General features: G+C 40.1%; 1 protein-coding gene across 1 annotated transcript in view; it reads left to right on the forward strand.

Annotated features, from left to right (window-relative positions):
* PLCB4 (phospholipase C beta 4) overlaps positions 1-14,136 on the forward strand; it is a 172,980-nt gene that overhangs the window by 28,033 nt on the left and 130,811 nt on the right. Inside the window, exons 3-4 of the mRNA XM_061210021.1 lie at positions 11,995-12,075; positions 12,899-12,958. Coding sequence (XP_061066004.1) covers positions 11,995-12,075; positions 12,899-12,958 — 141 coding nt within the window. The remainder of the gene's footprint in view (positions 1-11,994; positions 12,076-12,898; positions 12,959-14,136) is intronic.

Here is a 14,136-nt window from a genome sequence, read left to right on the forward strand (position 1 = left end):
GCCCACAACAGAGATGATTCTGGGAGAGGGAAAGACAAAGAGAGACAGATACAGAGTTTGACATCTCAAACTGGCAGACCTTAAAAGTTAAGACCCAAAGATTCAACATCTTTATCTGGAAGTAAAAGAGAAAATGGAGATTCCTAAATATTGAGGACCATAAAGTGAGCAGACAGAAATACAGAGTTTGACTCTTTCAGGTGGATCATTTGAGCAATTCCTTCTTCTTCCCAAATTCAGATCCTAATTGAGCTGATCAGCTTCTCACAGAGCCAAGGATATGTCAGAGCCCTTGTTAATAATAAACACCATCAGGCCCACATTCCGTTTATTTTTAAAAGAGGACATAAAAAGTCAGAAAAGGTGCTGTGCCTTCCTCTTGATCGTTTTCAGCAGCCTTCTTCGACTCTCCCAAGCCAGGACACTTTGAAAGGTGATGATGTCCTTCATTTCTGAGGTCAGAATAAAATGAAATGAGTGAATTAAATCCTTCTACTTTTTAACAGAATAAGCGTTCACTGTATTTCACCATCATTGCTGAAATCAGCTCTCTAAATGCTCACGGTTGGCTACCAAGAAGGAGAACTTTTCATTTCTGCTTCTGTGGAATTGAGAACCCAAGATAGACAGCAGGTCCAGCACCTGTAAAACTTGCTTAACAATCTCTTGATTGCCCCTCACTATCTGAGAGTGTAATCAAGGAGGTGCAAGGCAGGGGCTCCCAACCCAGGGACGGTCTCCTCTGGTCACTACTCCCTGACATGCCCTTGAAGAAGGAAGAACTAAAACCTTGTTCTGATGGCTTGCCCTCTGTGCCTGATGTGGACTGAGGCTGGCTGGGGCACAGAACAAAGCCTGACCTCTCTGTGCAGAAACCATACTTTAGCGAGTCTAGCTCCACAGTAATTTACAAGCTCTGGGTTTTCCTCACATGTAGACCTCCCGATCTGCATTCTGGATCAGTGGAAATAAGCACTTACGGTACCATTGCTCATCATGAAGACCCACGTGACAGAGATGCTCTCCCCACCATGATGTATTGATAGATATAATTCTGCCACATATTATCTGTGTCCTCTTGGGCGACTTGCTAACCTCAGAGAAAATCTGTAAGGTAGGGGAGGGGGCATTTACCACATTTGTTTCTTGGATGATTCATCATAAACAATACTAGCAACATGAGTCACAGTCACTGTCACTGTGTTGTTATATTGATAATCGGTAATAATGTAATGGGTGCAGGTTATGCATCAAGCCCTGCAGTGCCCACAGGTGGCCTGTAAGATGTGTTATTGTTCATGTTGCCATCCCTGCTTTTGGAGATGAAGAGACAAAGCTCAAATAAGCCTGTGAGTGTCCAGCCACGTTTGGATCAGGTCTGTTGGACCCTAAAACCAATGTAACATGCCCAGTAGTTTCAGGTGTTCATGAAATGGCCTTCGTGCTTATTTACACATGTTTCTTCCACATCCCAAAGTCAGCTGTAGTGCAGAAGTAGGTGCCACTAGATAAAATGCATTAGGGATTTAAGTTGAAGACAGAAAAAAAAATGGGAAAGTACATCAAATTAGGGGTAAAATTAGCAGGCAGCCACTCTATGGGCAGCAAAAATGTCCCATAAAATTGAAAGAAGTGAGCTGCAGATTTGCTACTTTTGATCATGGTGGCCAGAGTAATGCAGGACAGAAAAACAGTTATAGGATTCAAAGTGTCTGTCAGATTACAAGGAAAGCAACAGATTAGGAAAAATAATTTTTCTTTATACCAGGATCCAAGAAAAAATTCTGATAGCTTTCTACAACAACCCGGTAATAAATACAGTCTGTACAGTTGGTGGAGAATCCTTAAAGAGATGTAACCTTAAAATGATGTCCTTAAAAATCCTTAAAAATGATGTAACTAGAACTGAAACATTTCCGAAGCCCTTCTGACCTGAGTGATGGTTGCTGGCCTTCAGTGACAAGGAGAACAGCAAAGCCTCCTTCAGATGTGATGCTGAGCAGTTCCCTGGGCCCACTCCTTGACAATGTCCCTTTCTCACTTACAGGTCTCAAAGCAGGTGTGATGCAAATGCGTGCTTCAGTGTAGCCATCAATCTCAGCTCTGCCCCACCAGCTACATGACACTGGGCAAGATGCTTAATTTCCATGCCTCAGTGGCCTCCTCCTCTGTAAAATGGGAATAATAATAGTACCTCCCTCATGGGAAGTTGGGCGGTTAATAAGTTAATGTGTACAAAGCTCAGACCATTGCCTGGTGCTTAGTTAGCATTGTTTTGGTGGTAGTGATTTATAATGTTATTTATATTTGGTTAGACCCTTCGTGGCCTTTCTCTAACTCAGACTTCACTTGTCCCTCTTCAGCCTTAACAAAGCCCTTTCTCTTCCTCCAGTGTTGATCAAACCATGTTTACCCAAAGGTGGAGCCTCCAAGGCAGTGTTCATTCACTGACAACCCAAACACCCACTGATTTTAGGCAGAGTGGGACCTGCTCAGCAAGGTTGACAGGGTAGAACAGACACAGGCTTTGGAATCAGAGAAACCAGTTTGAATCCCAGGTCTGTTATTTATCCACTGTAGCTTTAAAGAATTGACTCTCCTTCAAACATTTTTCCCCTTATTTCTAAACACTGCATGTCTGATAAGGTAACCACTAATCATACCTGGCTGTTTAAATGAAAATGAAAAGTTCAGTGCCCCTGTCACACTAGCTACATTTCAAGGGCTTCATAGCCCCACATAGCCTTCATTGCCTCCACGTTGGGCTGTGTTCATCTGGCACGTTTGCATCATCACAGAAAATCTATTGAACTGTGTTGGATAGTAGCCCTGAATTACACAGTAGTTTTCTCCTAACTATTACCAGTTATTCGGCATTGACCTCATCCCAGGTACTTGGGCTTTCTCAACTTTGAGAGCCATGTGAAGTTGGTATCAGTTTTCTCAAGTTACAGGTGAGAAAAGTGAAGCTTGGAGAGATGAAATGGCACCAGTGCAAGATTCTCTGGCAGATGCCTGGTGAGGAGGCTGACAGTCAAACCCAGGAAGGATAAGCTACAAGGTCTGGGCCCCAGTGCACCTCCTAGGGGTTCACTTTCTCAGAAATCAGGAGTCTCATGATGGAATGTGGAAGTCCTCACTCATTTCACTCCTTCTATGTTCTAATCTACACATCCCATCACAAGCACAAAAGAGGCCCAGAACAGCTAATGTTTAATTGAAATAATGTGAAGTTAACATGTTTATTAACCAGCCCCAAATCACTATCCCTTCCCGGTAGTGAGACTTGACTATTCCCTATTTGATGATGCAGACCCCACAGTAGAAAGATATAGTCATTCACATTTAACTTAAGTAGTAATGGTGGGTGAGAGAGCAGGAGAGGGAAAGGTAAGAAATAACCACAAATCACAGTTAAAATAAAATCAACCACCTGTTATCGCCTGTTATCTAGAAACCCCACCCAAATACTTTCCTCCTCTTTAGAGTATTTGGCCTGCTGAGATCTCTACCACTCCTTATGCAAAGAAATGGTATGAAATGTCATTTAACCAAATCACTTCTAAAATTGAAATAAAGGAAAAATATTTTTAATCTAAATCATTTTGAAAGTAACTTGAATCTTTGAAAGATAAATTGTGATATTGAATAATGTTGAAATAGCAAGTGTTAGGGGAAAAATACACTAAAGATAATGCTGAGACCACAGCTTTTAAATATACTCTGTCCTTGATGAAATGGGGGCAGCATCTCTGGAAGCCCCTAGGGGAAAAAACCCCTCAGAACAGGGATCCTTAAGGCAGGAACAGCTTCTAACTGTAGTGATTCCAGCAAAAGTGATGCTTCTTGCTTCTTCCAAACAGAATGCCCCCTGATTACCAGCTTGTCTGCTTTCACAGGAATTCCTGTTCCTTTCACACACTGTCTCTCCCAATGGCCAAAGGAAAGAGCTGGTTTGGGCTGTATGTTAACTAGTCTTTGAGCTCTAAAGCGTGACTAATGAGTTTTAACCAAGTCCTATGAGAATTGAAATTCTGAGCCCCCTGGAAGAAGTTCCATTATGGTTTGCATCCTTACCAGAGGATCCCACTACCATCTGTTTTATTTATTTATTTATTTATTTTTAACATCTTTATTGGAGTATAATTGCTTTACAATGGTGTGTTAGTTTCTGCTTTATAACAAAGTGAATCAGTTATACATATACATATGTTCCCATATCTCTTCCCTCTTGCATCTCCCTCCCTCCCACCCTCCCCATCCCACTCCTCCAGGTGGTCTCAAAGCACCGAGCTGATCTCCCTGTGCTATGCGGTTGCTTCCCACTAGCTATCTATTTTACGTTTGGTAATGTATATATGTCCATGCCACTCTCTAACTTTGTCCCAGCTTACCCTTCCCCCTCCCCATATCCTCAAGTCCATTCTCTAGTAGGTCTGTGTCTTTATTCCCATCTTCCCACTAGGTTCTTCATGACCTTTTTTTTTTTTTTTTTTTCCCTTAGATTCCATATATATGTGTTAGCATACTGTATTTGTTTTTCTCTTTCTGACTTACTTCACTCTGTATGACAGACTCTAACTCCATCCACCTCATTACAAATAACTCAATTTCGTTTCTTTTTATGGCTGAGTAATATTCCATTGTATATATGTGCCACATCTTCTTTATCCATTCATCCAATGATGGACACTTAGGTTGCTTCCATGTCCTGGCTATTGTAAATAGAGCTGCAATGAATATTTTGGTACATGACTCTTTGTGTATTATGGTTTTCTCAGGGTATATGCCCAGTAGTGGGATTGCTGGGTCATATGGTAGTTCTATTTTTAGTTTTTTAAGGAACCTCCATACTGTTCTCCATAGTGGCTGTATCAATTTACATTCCCACCAACAGTGCAAGAGTGTTCCCTTTTCTCCACACCCTCTCCAGCATTTATTGTTTCTAGATTTTTTGATGATGGCCATTCTGACCAGAGTGAGATGATATCTCATTGTAGTTTTGATTTGCATTTCTCTAATGATTAATGATGTTGAGCATTCTTTCATGTGTTTGTTGCCAATCTGTATATCTTCTTTGGAGAAATGTCTATTTAGGTCTTCTGCCCATTTTTGGATTGGATTGTTTTTTTGTTATTGAGCTGCATGAGCTGCTTGTAAATTTTGGAGATTAATCCTTTGTCAGTTGCTTCATTTGCAAATATTTTCTCCCATTCTGAGGGTTGTCTTTTGGTCTTGTTTATGGTTTCCTTTGCTGTGCAAAAGCTTTTAAGTTTCATTAGGCCCCATTTGTTTATTTGTGTTTTTATTTCCATTTCTCTAGGACCTGGGTCAAAAAGGATCTTGCTGTGATTTATGTCATAGAGTGTTCTGCCTATGTTTTCCTCTAAGAGTTTGATAGTGTCTGGCCTTACATTTAGGTCTTTAATCCACTTTGAGTTTATTTTTGTGTATGGTGTCAGGGAGTGTTCTAATTTCATACTTTTACATGTACCTGTCCAATTTTCCCAGCACCACTTATTGAAGAGGCTGTCTTTTCTCCACTGTATATGCTTGCCTCCTTTATCAAAGATAAGGTGACCATATGTGCGTGGGTTTATCTCTGGGCTTTCTATCCTGTTCCATTGATCTATATTTCTGTTTTTGTGCCAGTACCATACTGTCTTGATTACTGTAGCTTTGTAGTATAGTCTGAAGTCAGGGAGCCTGATTCCTCTAGCTCTGTTTTTCTTTCTCAAGATTGCTTTGACTATTCGGGGTCTTTTGTGTCTCCATACAAATTATGAATTTTTTTGTTTTAGTTCTGTGAAAAATGCCAGTGGTAGTTTGATAGGGATTGCATTGAATCTGTAGATTGCTTTGGGTAGTAGAGTCATTTTCACAATGTTGATTCTTCCAATCCAAGAACATGGTATATCTCTCCATCTATTTGTATCATCTTTAATTTCTTTCATCAGTGTCTTATAATTTTCTGCATACAGGTCTTTTGTCTCCTTAGGTAGGTTTGTTCCTAGATATTTTATTCTTTTTGTTGCAATGGTAAATGGGAGTGTTTTCTTAATTTCACTTTCAGATTTTTCATCATTAGTGTATAGGAATGCAAGAGATTTCTGTGCATTAATTTTGTATCCTGCTACTTTACCAAATTCATTGATTAGCTCTAGTAGTTTTCTGGTAACATCTTTAGGATTCTCTCTCTATAGTATCATGTCATCTGCAAATAGTGACAGCTTTACTTCTTCTTTTCTGTTAATTGCAAACAAACATATTTGTGAAGGAGCAAGGGCCCAGCCTCCTTTGACATCTCCTCTGCCATGCTCAAGTCTGGAGGAAGATTTTCCTGACAAGGGAACTGGGGATATTATTGCCTCAGTGTGGTCACGAGGCCCCAGTCTAAGTTCTGGTCAGGAGGTACCTGTGTGAAATTTAAAACTGCTATTAGGGGAAAAGAATAGAGAATGTGTGGGAGGTGCAGAGAAGTCTAAATAGGTTGGGTTTCAGTTCCTTTCAGCTTATTGTCACATACCCCTCAGGTCTGCTCTCTGATTTTCATGGGTAGTTTGAATCCACTTGGTCTGAGAATTTTCTGGTCACAGTCGACAAGTTTATTGTGGGCTTTTTGGAAACCTTGTCATTAGCATCTATCACAGCTCCTTAGAGGTCTCACTGGAGAATTTCTATTCTGGCAGTTGATTCTCCTAACATCTGATGTTTTTTATCTATGAACTATATGGACACCTGGTAAATGATATTTTTTCCCCTTTTGCTTTTGTTGCTAGAGAGCCCAGTGCCAAATAGGCACCTAATTCTCATTGTGTAGGACCTTTTAACAGGTATTTCTAAAAGCTCTTTTACTCTGTCCTTATGTTGCAAATTTGCCTTATTTTTCTTCTCCTTAGAGTTCTTATCCCATTTTGCAAAGGATCTCTTTGCAGGGGCATTTGAACAGTGCTCCTGGTCCAACAGGGATTCCTAGGAGGTACCCCAAAGCCACACCCAACCTCTAAGATGAGCTTGTATGACTTAGAAAAAGGTGCTGCTTCCTCTAGGCAGACAGCCTCAGAGTGGTGCCCTGGTATTTGTATGTCTGTCCGTGGCAGCCCTCCAGGGACTGACCCTGATGGGCTCTGGGCCTGATGCAGCCCCCTCAACTTGAGTAACTTCTTGTTTATGTTTTATATATTGGCCTACTGTGATATATTTCATTTGAAAAAAAATTATTTTTTAATTTTTTTAAGTCCATGAATTTAGTTTTGGTGTGCCTTTGATGTGCTAGGTGCTTGGAACACAAACGTGAACAAGAAAGTTTCAAGGACTCTGCCCTCACAGAGGTTATATTCTGATGTGGGAGCCAGGCAATAAATCAATAAATAATGAAATAGTTGCAGACTGTGTTTTGTTGCAAGCAAGGAAATAATCAGGATACTGTAATAGAAAATAAAAATAGAAAATAAAATATTAGGGAGGTAAGGGAAAACCTCTCTGAAGAGGGGATAATTAAGACAAGACCTGTAGGATGAAGAGGAGCTAAGGACAGTAGGAAGAGACTTCTGGGCAGGAGGAACAGCAAGTGCAAAGACCCTGAGCCTAGAAGAATTTAAGAAGTTCAAGGAAAAGAGTCCTGATGGTTGTAATGAACAAGAGGGAACACAAAGGCAGAAAGTGGTGTGAGATCAGGTCTCTAGGACCCAGATTATGCAGGACCTTTTAGGCCATGCTAGGAGTTGGGATTTTATCCTAAATATGATGGGGATCTATTAAATGACTTTAGTGAACTGATTAATAGTTTGGAGAATCAATATGGCTGCTGTGGAAAGAAAGAGTAGAAGTGGGAAGATCAGTCCATGGGAGATGCTAGGAGTTGGGATTTTATCCTAAATATGCTAGGCTTTGGGATTTTATCCTAAATATGATGGGGATCTACTAAATGATTTTAATGAACTGATTAAAACTTTGGAGAATCAACATGGCTGCTGTGGAAAGAAAGAGTAGAAGTGGGAAGATCAGTCTATGGGAGAGATGGTGATGCTTTGGACCAAGGTGGTGGTGGTGGAGATGGAGCAAAATGGATATATATGAAAAATGCTATGAAAATGAAATCAGGAATAGAAAGTCAAGGATGTCTCTTAGAGGAATTCCCTGGCAGTCCAGTGGTTAGGACTCCATGCTCTCACTGCCGAGGACCCAGGCTCAATCCCTGGTCAGGGAACTAAGATCCTGCCAGCCGAGCAGTGTGGCCAAAAAGAAAAAAAAGAAAAAAAAAAGGATGACTCTCAGTTTCAGTAAATGGATAGATACTAGTGACATTTATTGAGCCCAGAAATTCTTGTGATGGAGAGGCTTAGAGAGATAAGGATGAGGAGTAAAGAATTCAGCTATGGATGTGTTAGTTTTGAGAGATTTGTGTGGAGATGTCAAGTAGAGAGTTAGATGTCTGAATTGGGAACTCAGAGAAGACTGGGCTGCTGTTATAAATTTGGGAGTCATCAAGAAATAGATGGTATTAAAGCCCTGGGGTTAAAGGAGGTCTAGGAACGTAGTGGAAATGAGAATTCCCAGAGCCAATTCCTGTGGAACATGTAGAAGTTGGGTGTAGAAGGAAAAGAACTTAAAGGAACAGAACACAGTCAGAATATCAAGATTCCAGAGTTTCCAAAAGGAGGGAATAGTCAGCCGCTCAGAGATCAAATCAAAGGAGAAAAGGAATGCGTGCACTGCATTTGGCAGCATGAACGTAAGTCATGGTGGACCTGGCAGAGAAATGTTAGCAAGTGATAGAAACAGAGGGCAGATGGAATTGGTCAGAGATGGTAGGGAAGGGAGATAGTAGAGACAGTGGCTAGAGAAAGACTCTTCAAGATATTATGCCCTGAAAGGGGATCAGAGACATGAGGGAGTAAATGAAGGAGGAAGTGTTGATGGCTAGAACATATTTGTGTGCTGATAGGAATGATCTAATAGAGAAAAAAATTGAGTATTGGGTGGTGATAAACAGGAGACTGAAATCCTTGTGTAGGTGAAAGAGGATGGAACCTGGAAGAAGACTGAATCTGGAGCAGAAGTGGGGGGATTGACCTTTGATGGGAGAAAGCGTGCTTTATTAGGAGGAAAGATGGAGAAAGTTCTCATCTGAAGAGTTTCCTTTAATCAGTGAAGCCCAGTAATTGGCTGGGAGTAAAGGGGTATGAGAAGAAGCAATGAGATAGGCCTTTCAAAGAATGGGGAACCTTGTAAGAAAGAATTACAAGGTTGAAAGTCTTGTTGACTATCCTTTTGAAGTTGATAATCTTGAATTTAAACCAAAGCCAGACAATCCAGTTTTGTGATTTTCTTTCATCAAGTTCAGCAATAAAAAAATGGACAGGGTGAACTTAGTTTTTTGGCCAAGAAAACAGAAAATGAGACATAGGAGTTGAGGGTGTCTGTGAGGGAGTGATTGTAATATTGGACCATGGAAATAAGCTAGACAAGGATGGAAATAAAAGGAGGAGAAGTCTGGTGGTTAGTGAGAGATTGGCAGGGTTAATGAAGAGGAAGTTGCAAGAAGTCAAATTAATACAGGAGAGTGAGGACTGTAGAGCTAGGGGCTAAAAAGCATCAGATGGAAGGGTCCAAGAGTGGGATGTTTAGGAATCCAAATTTCCAGGTGGCAATGGTAAGGTCTGAGGGTACTAAGTAATTGAGAGAGGAAGAAAGAAAAAACTCCTTGTAGTTAAGAAGACCAAGGAACTGAAAGTTCCACCTCAAAATAAGCTGGAAAATCATTCTTATTTATCAGGTATATATCCTGGATCATCTCAAATCCTTATTTGGAATTGGATAGGGTGCACATAAGTCAATAATAATGATGGTAGCTGATTCATTGTGGATCTACTCTGTAAGCACCACTTTAGGTCATACTTTTGAACACTGAAATTCTTTATTACTGTTAAGATATTACTTGGGAAGTACTCTAAAATGTGTTCATTCTCATAGTTTAATTAATTGATTATTCTCGTTTCTCAATCAGTAATGATATAAGACATTTTGGTTCAAGTTCAATACCTTTTTGTATGACGTACAACACCTTTGTTATCTAGCCTTATTTATGTGTCTAGTCCCATCCCCTACCATCCCCTTAAGATGTTCTAACCACACCAGCTCCTCAGAAGTCCCCACTGGCAGGTCAAGCCTACATGCCTGCCATGCTGCTTCACCTGGATAACTTCTGCTCATCCTCTAAGACCCATCTGAAATGTCAACTTCTGGGTCAAGCCTTTTCTAAAAAGTTGAACCATCTAAAAGTGTATTTTTGTGGGTCAAAGACATCACATATTGGCAGTTTCATGTTGTTCATAATTTGCTACCACAAATATAAACCTGCACTAGACATGAGGGATGGTAGCTACCACTTGCTGAACTGTTACTATGTGATTCACGTTCATGGTAAAAATGTAAAAGTACTTTAAATTTATCATCTCATTTCATTCCCTAAAAGGTAGGTGTAAATACCTCCTTTTATTACATAAGGATTCTGAGACTTAAAAAGGGTCTTTGTAAGAGAAGGTAAATAATAAGTGGCAGAACTGGGTTTTGATTCCAAAAGCAAAGGTCACATTTTGCTCCTTCCTTCGTCTTACTCATCTCTGTGACTACGGTGCTAAGCATGAGCCTGGTACGGAGTTGAAATACCTATGATAATTCTTCATCTGTCAGAAAACTACCCAAACAAATTTAAAAGTTGGCTTTGTTCAGGGCCCCTGGGACTCTAAATTCTGACACGTTAAGGTGGCCAAGTCTCTTGACATTGGATTTACCTTGATGAAGGTTGCTGCTTCCTTGGAATCTGGAAAGATATGTTTTGGTGGGTGAAACTGAGAGTCTGGACTACAGTTAAAATCTTAATCCAGTAATTGTTCTTTGTTTGAAGTCACACCCTGCTCCTGTTTGCCAGGCAGGTTCTCTATAGCAGTGTTGTAATTATCTAGGAGGACAAGTTCTTTAGATCACGAGAAGAACGTGTGGATTTGTTGACACGTGGGTGCCAAGTCTTGATGTAATGCAAACAGAAGGCAGAAGGTATCTGGACTCATTCCCTGAATGCCCTTTCGCTTCCATTGACATAGAACTTTCCTGGCGTTCTTGAGAAAAGTGTTGCTTTCTTGCTAAAATAAAGACCAGGAATCCTTTGGCAAATACAACTTAGCTGCTCTGGGGCCCCTGCATTTGGCTAACATTCCATCTTGATTTGAATTTTGATTCTGTAGTTTTCAACAGAGTTCCTGATGTCCACAGCAGTGGTTCTCAGATTTTAGTGAGCATTAGAATCACCTGGAGGGCTTTTTGGAACACAGATTTCTGGTTCCCACCCCAGAGATTCTGATTCAGTCTGTCTGGCCTGGAGCCCTAGATTCTGCCAATTCAGTCAGTCTCCCAGGTGAGGTTGAAACTGCTGGTCCCAGGACTACACTTTGAGTAGCTTAAAATCTTGCTTAAGTCCTGGTTTATGGGACACCAAGTGAGGTTGAATATAAAAGCAAAAAGCACAGGAATTATCTGAGTAAACCTCTGAATGCTGAATTGTATAGACAAAAAAAAAAAAAAAATCAGTGACTTAAAAAAATTATCTCCTGATTTCTGACATTTTGTTAGAGACCAGCAACAATTCCTCTTGTGTGGAGGGATACCAGTTGGCTGGAACTTGGGAGTCCTTCTTTCCAGGAGCTCTTTTCCAAGATCTTAGAGCAAATTTCTCCTCTGTGACCTTCAGAACATTAGTGTGTTTTGTTCTTAAAACTACCCTAAAGGAAGATGCTGTATAAAATTGATCAGTCTTTCAATGCAAAAATGAATGCAAGAAATTTTCAAAATGGAAACATTACATAATATAATAAGAAATGTGGTCATTAGATTCAGGATGCATTTTTCTTTTGTTTAGAGGCTAAACGATATTTGCATTTTTATTGGATTCAAAATGGTGTGAGTCATGCAGATCAACACATTTCTTTTTCACAGGAATCCTTTGTGTTTGAACCCAACTGCCTCTTCAAAGTGGATGAATTTGGCTTCTTTCTGACCTGGAGAAGTGAAGGCAAGGTATGGCTCAGAAAGAGCAAGCTGTTCTTTCTTGCTGTCAGGGTGAAGGCATTTCATTTTTCAACAAGTGATGGAGTGCCTCTTGAGGGCATGGACCCTACGCTTATTCATTCATTCAAGACTTTTAAAAATGTGTGCTAGGCGTTGGGGATACAGTGATGGTCAAGGATGTGATCCTCATAGATTCCAGCCTAGGATCAAAGTCGCACATCCAAAAAAAAAGAAAAAATCTTTCACAAATCATTGAGAATTGTGAAAGAGAAGTTCAGGTTGTTACAAGAGCTTAAACAGGCAAGTCTGATTTAAGTCTTGGGAGTTAGAAAGGTTTCCCAGAAGAGAGATGTTCAAGCTGAAGTCTCAGGGGTGCATTTAAGGACGTTTTCATCTGGTTATACCCCAGGACTTAACACATGGCACAATGACACATTTCATGAACCTTTGGGTAAAATTTACAAAAAGTAGAATCAGAGTTATATAAAAGTTAGCATAGTCCCACTTACTATTTCATGTACACACATATATTTAATAATATACATACAATATTAATGTTACTACATGTATAAAAGTAACATTTTATAAACATTTTATAAATAATTATTCAAAGTTGCATTCATACATATATTTGAAATGGAATGTTTGGGGCCTTGACTTTCTGACTGTTGGAAATTATTATTATTATTATTATTATTTGTTTTTAATCCCGCTTCTGCCTTACTCTAGTCAGCATTGCCTTCATCATCACAAACATTTGTCAGTCACCTTGTCTGTGCCATAGGTCTGGCAGAATTTAGTCTCACTGCTGTGCTAAATTCTCTCTTTGCAGGAAGGACAAGTTCTAGAATGTTCTCTCATCAACAGTGTTCGACTGGGAGCCACACCAAAGGTACCTGTGATTGGTGTTTGCTGTTCTTCTAAACACAGAATGTTGTTTAACCCGTTACTGCCCCCCAATCATCAGCTGGGAATGAAGAACAGACACAGTTTAGAAATCTCCTCTATAATGGTTGGGTGATTTGGATTGCATCGGGTTTAGTTACATTAGAAATTGTTATTAACTTCTGAAAATGATGACCCTTGTGTGATATGAGCTTTGAAATAAATAGTTGCTTTAACTCAGAAATTAATCTGGCAAGCACCCCTTCCCCCCACCCCCACCTTCTTTTTCAACAAACAGTGAGTCACTTCTGGTCCGTGGCTGATGTGGAAATTTAAATGGCTCAAGTAGTTGCATATTTGTGCACCTGTGCACGCAGACATTAGCTCACCTTAAAGGCTCAGTTTGCCTCTGAGAGAAAAAAGAAGGAAAGAGCGCATAAATCAGCCTTCTTCACAGTGATTGATTTGTTTGAATAAGAAGCTGTTTGCATAGTGGTGCTAGGAATTTAAAAGATGTTTTTTCCTAGAATATTCTAGCACAGTATTTATCCCCTTTTCCAGAATAGCCCTGCAAGTCTTTAAATGTTCAAAACGAAATTATGTTCCTCACTTTGTTTTTGTTTTTTATTCTTTAGTGACCCTCTTTTATGTTAGTTAGAATCTCTGTGTAACCATGTTGGCATTTCCCCCTGAGTTCTTGTGGAGGACAAAACCACTATTTTATTTGCTAATTAGGGTAAACTTACACAGTTTTCATTCCAGATGAAGATGCCAGGGCTCCTGGAGGTGCGCATACTCACTCTTTGTGTCCAGACTATTTGAAAGACTTAATCTCATTTTTGAGTAACTTGTGGTTGCTGGCTGTGGCAATGCCCTGCATATTTGCCTGAATCCTCAGTGACTGTTCTCTGTGAGAGATCCCTTTGACCTTTGTGGATGCAAGCAGGTCCCAGTCAGAGCCTTTCTGTCCTGTTGCCACGGTTCGGGTCCTCCGATAACTACAACCAGAAATCCAAAGAAAGACCCTCCCTCCCAGTCTTCTAAACCGATAATTTTATAATACTTTTCTTACCAAATGAGTTTCAGTCATGTGTAATGTTACAGATTTTACCTCCAGGAGTTTTAGAATAACGCCAGATATCTGGGCATTTTTAGATAGAAAAAAAAAAAATTGCCCTAATGTAT

This window comes from Eubalaena glacialis, chromosome 13 (assembly GCF_028564815.1).
Source record: "Eubalaena glacialis isolate mEubGla1 chromosome 13, mEubGla1.1.hap2.+ XY, whole genome shotgun sequence".
Classification (NCBI taxonomy): Eukaryota; Metazoa; Chordata; class Mammalia; order Artiodactyla; family Balaenidae; genus Eubalaena; species Eubalaena glacialis.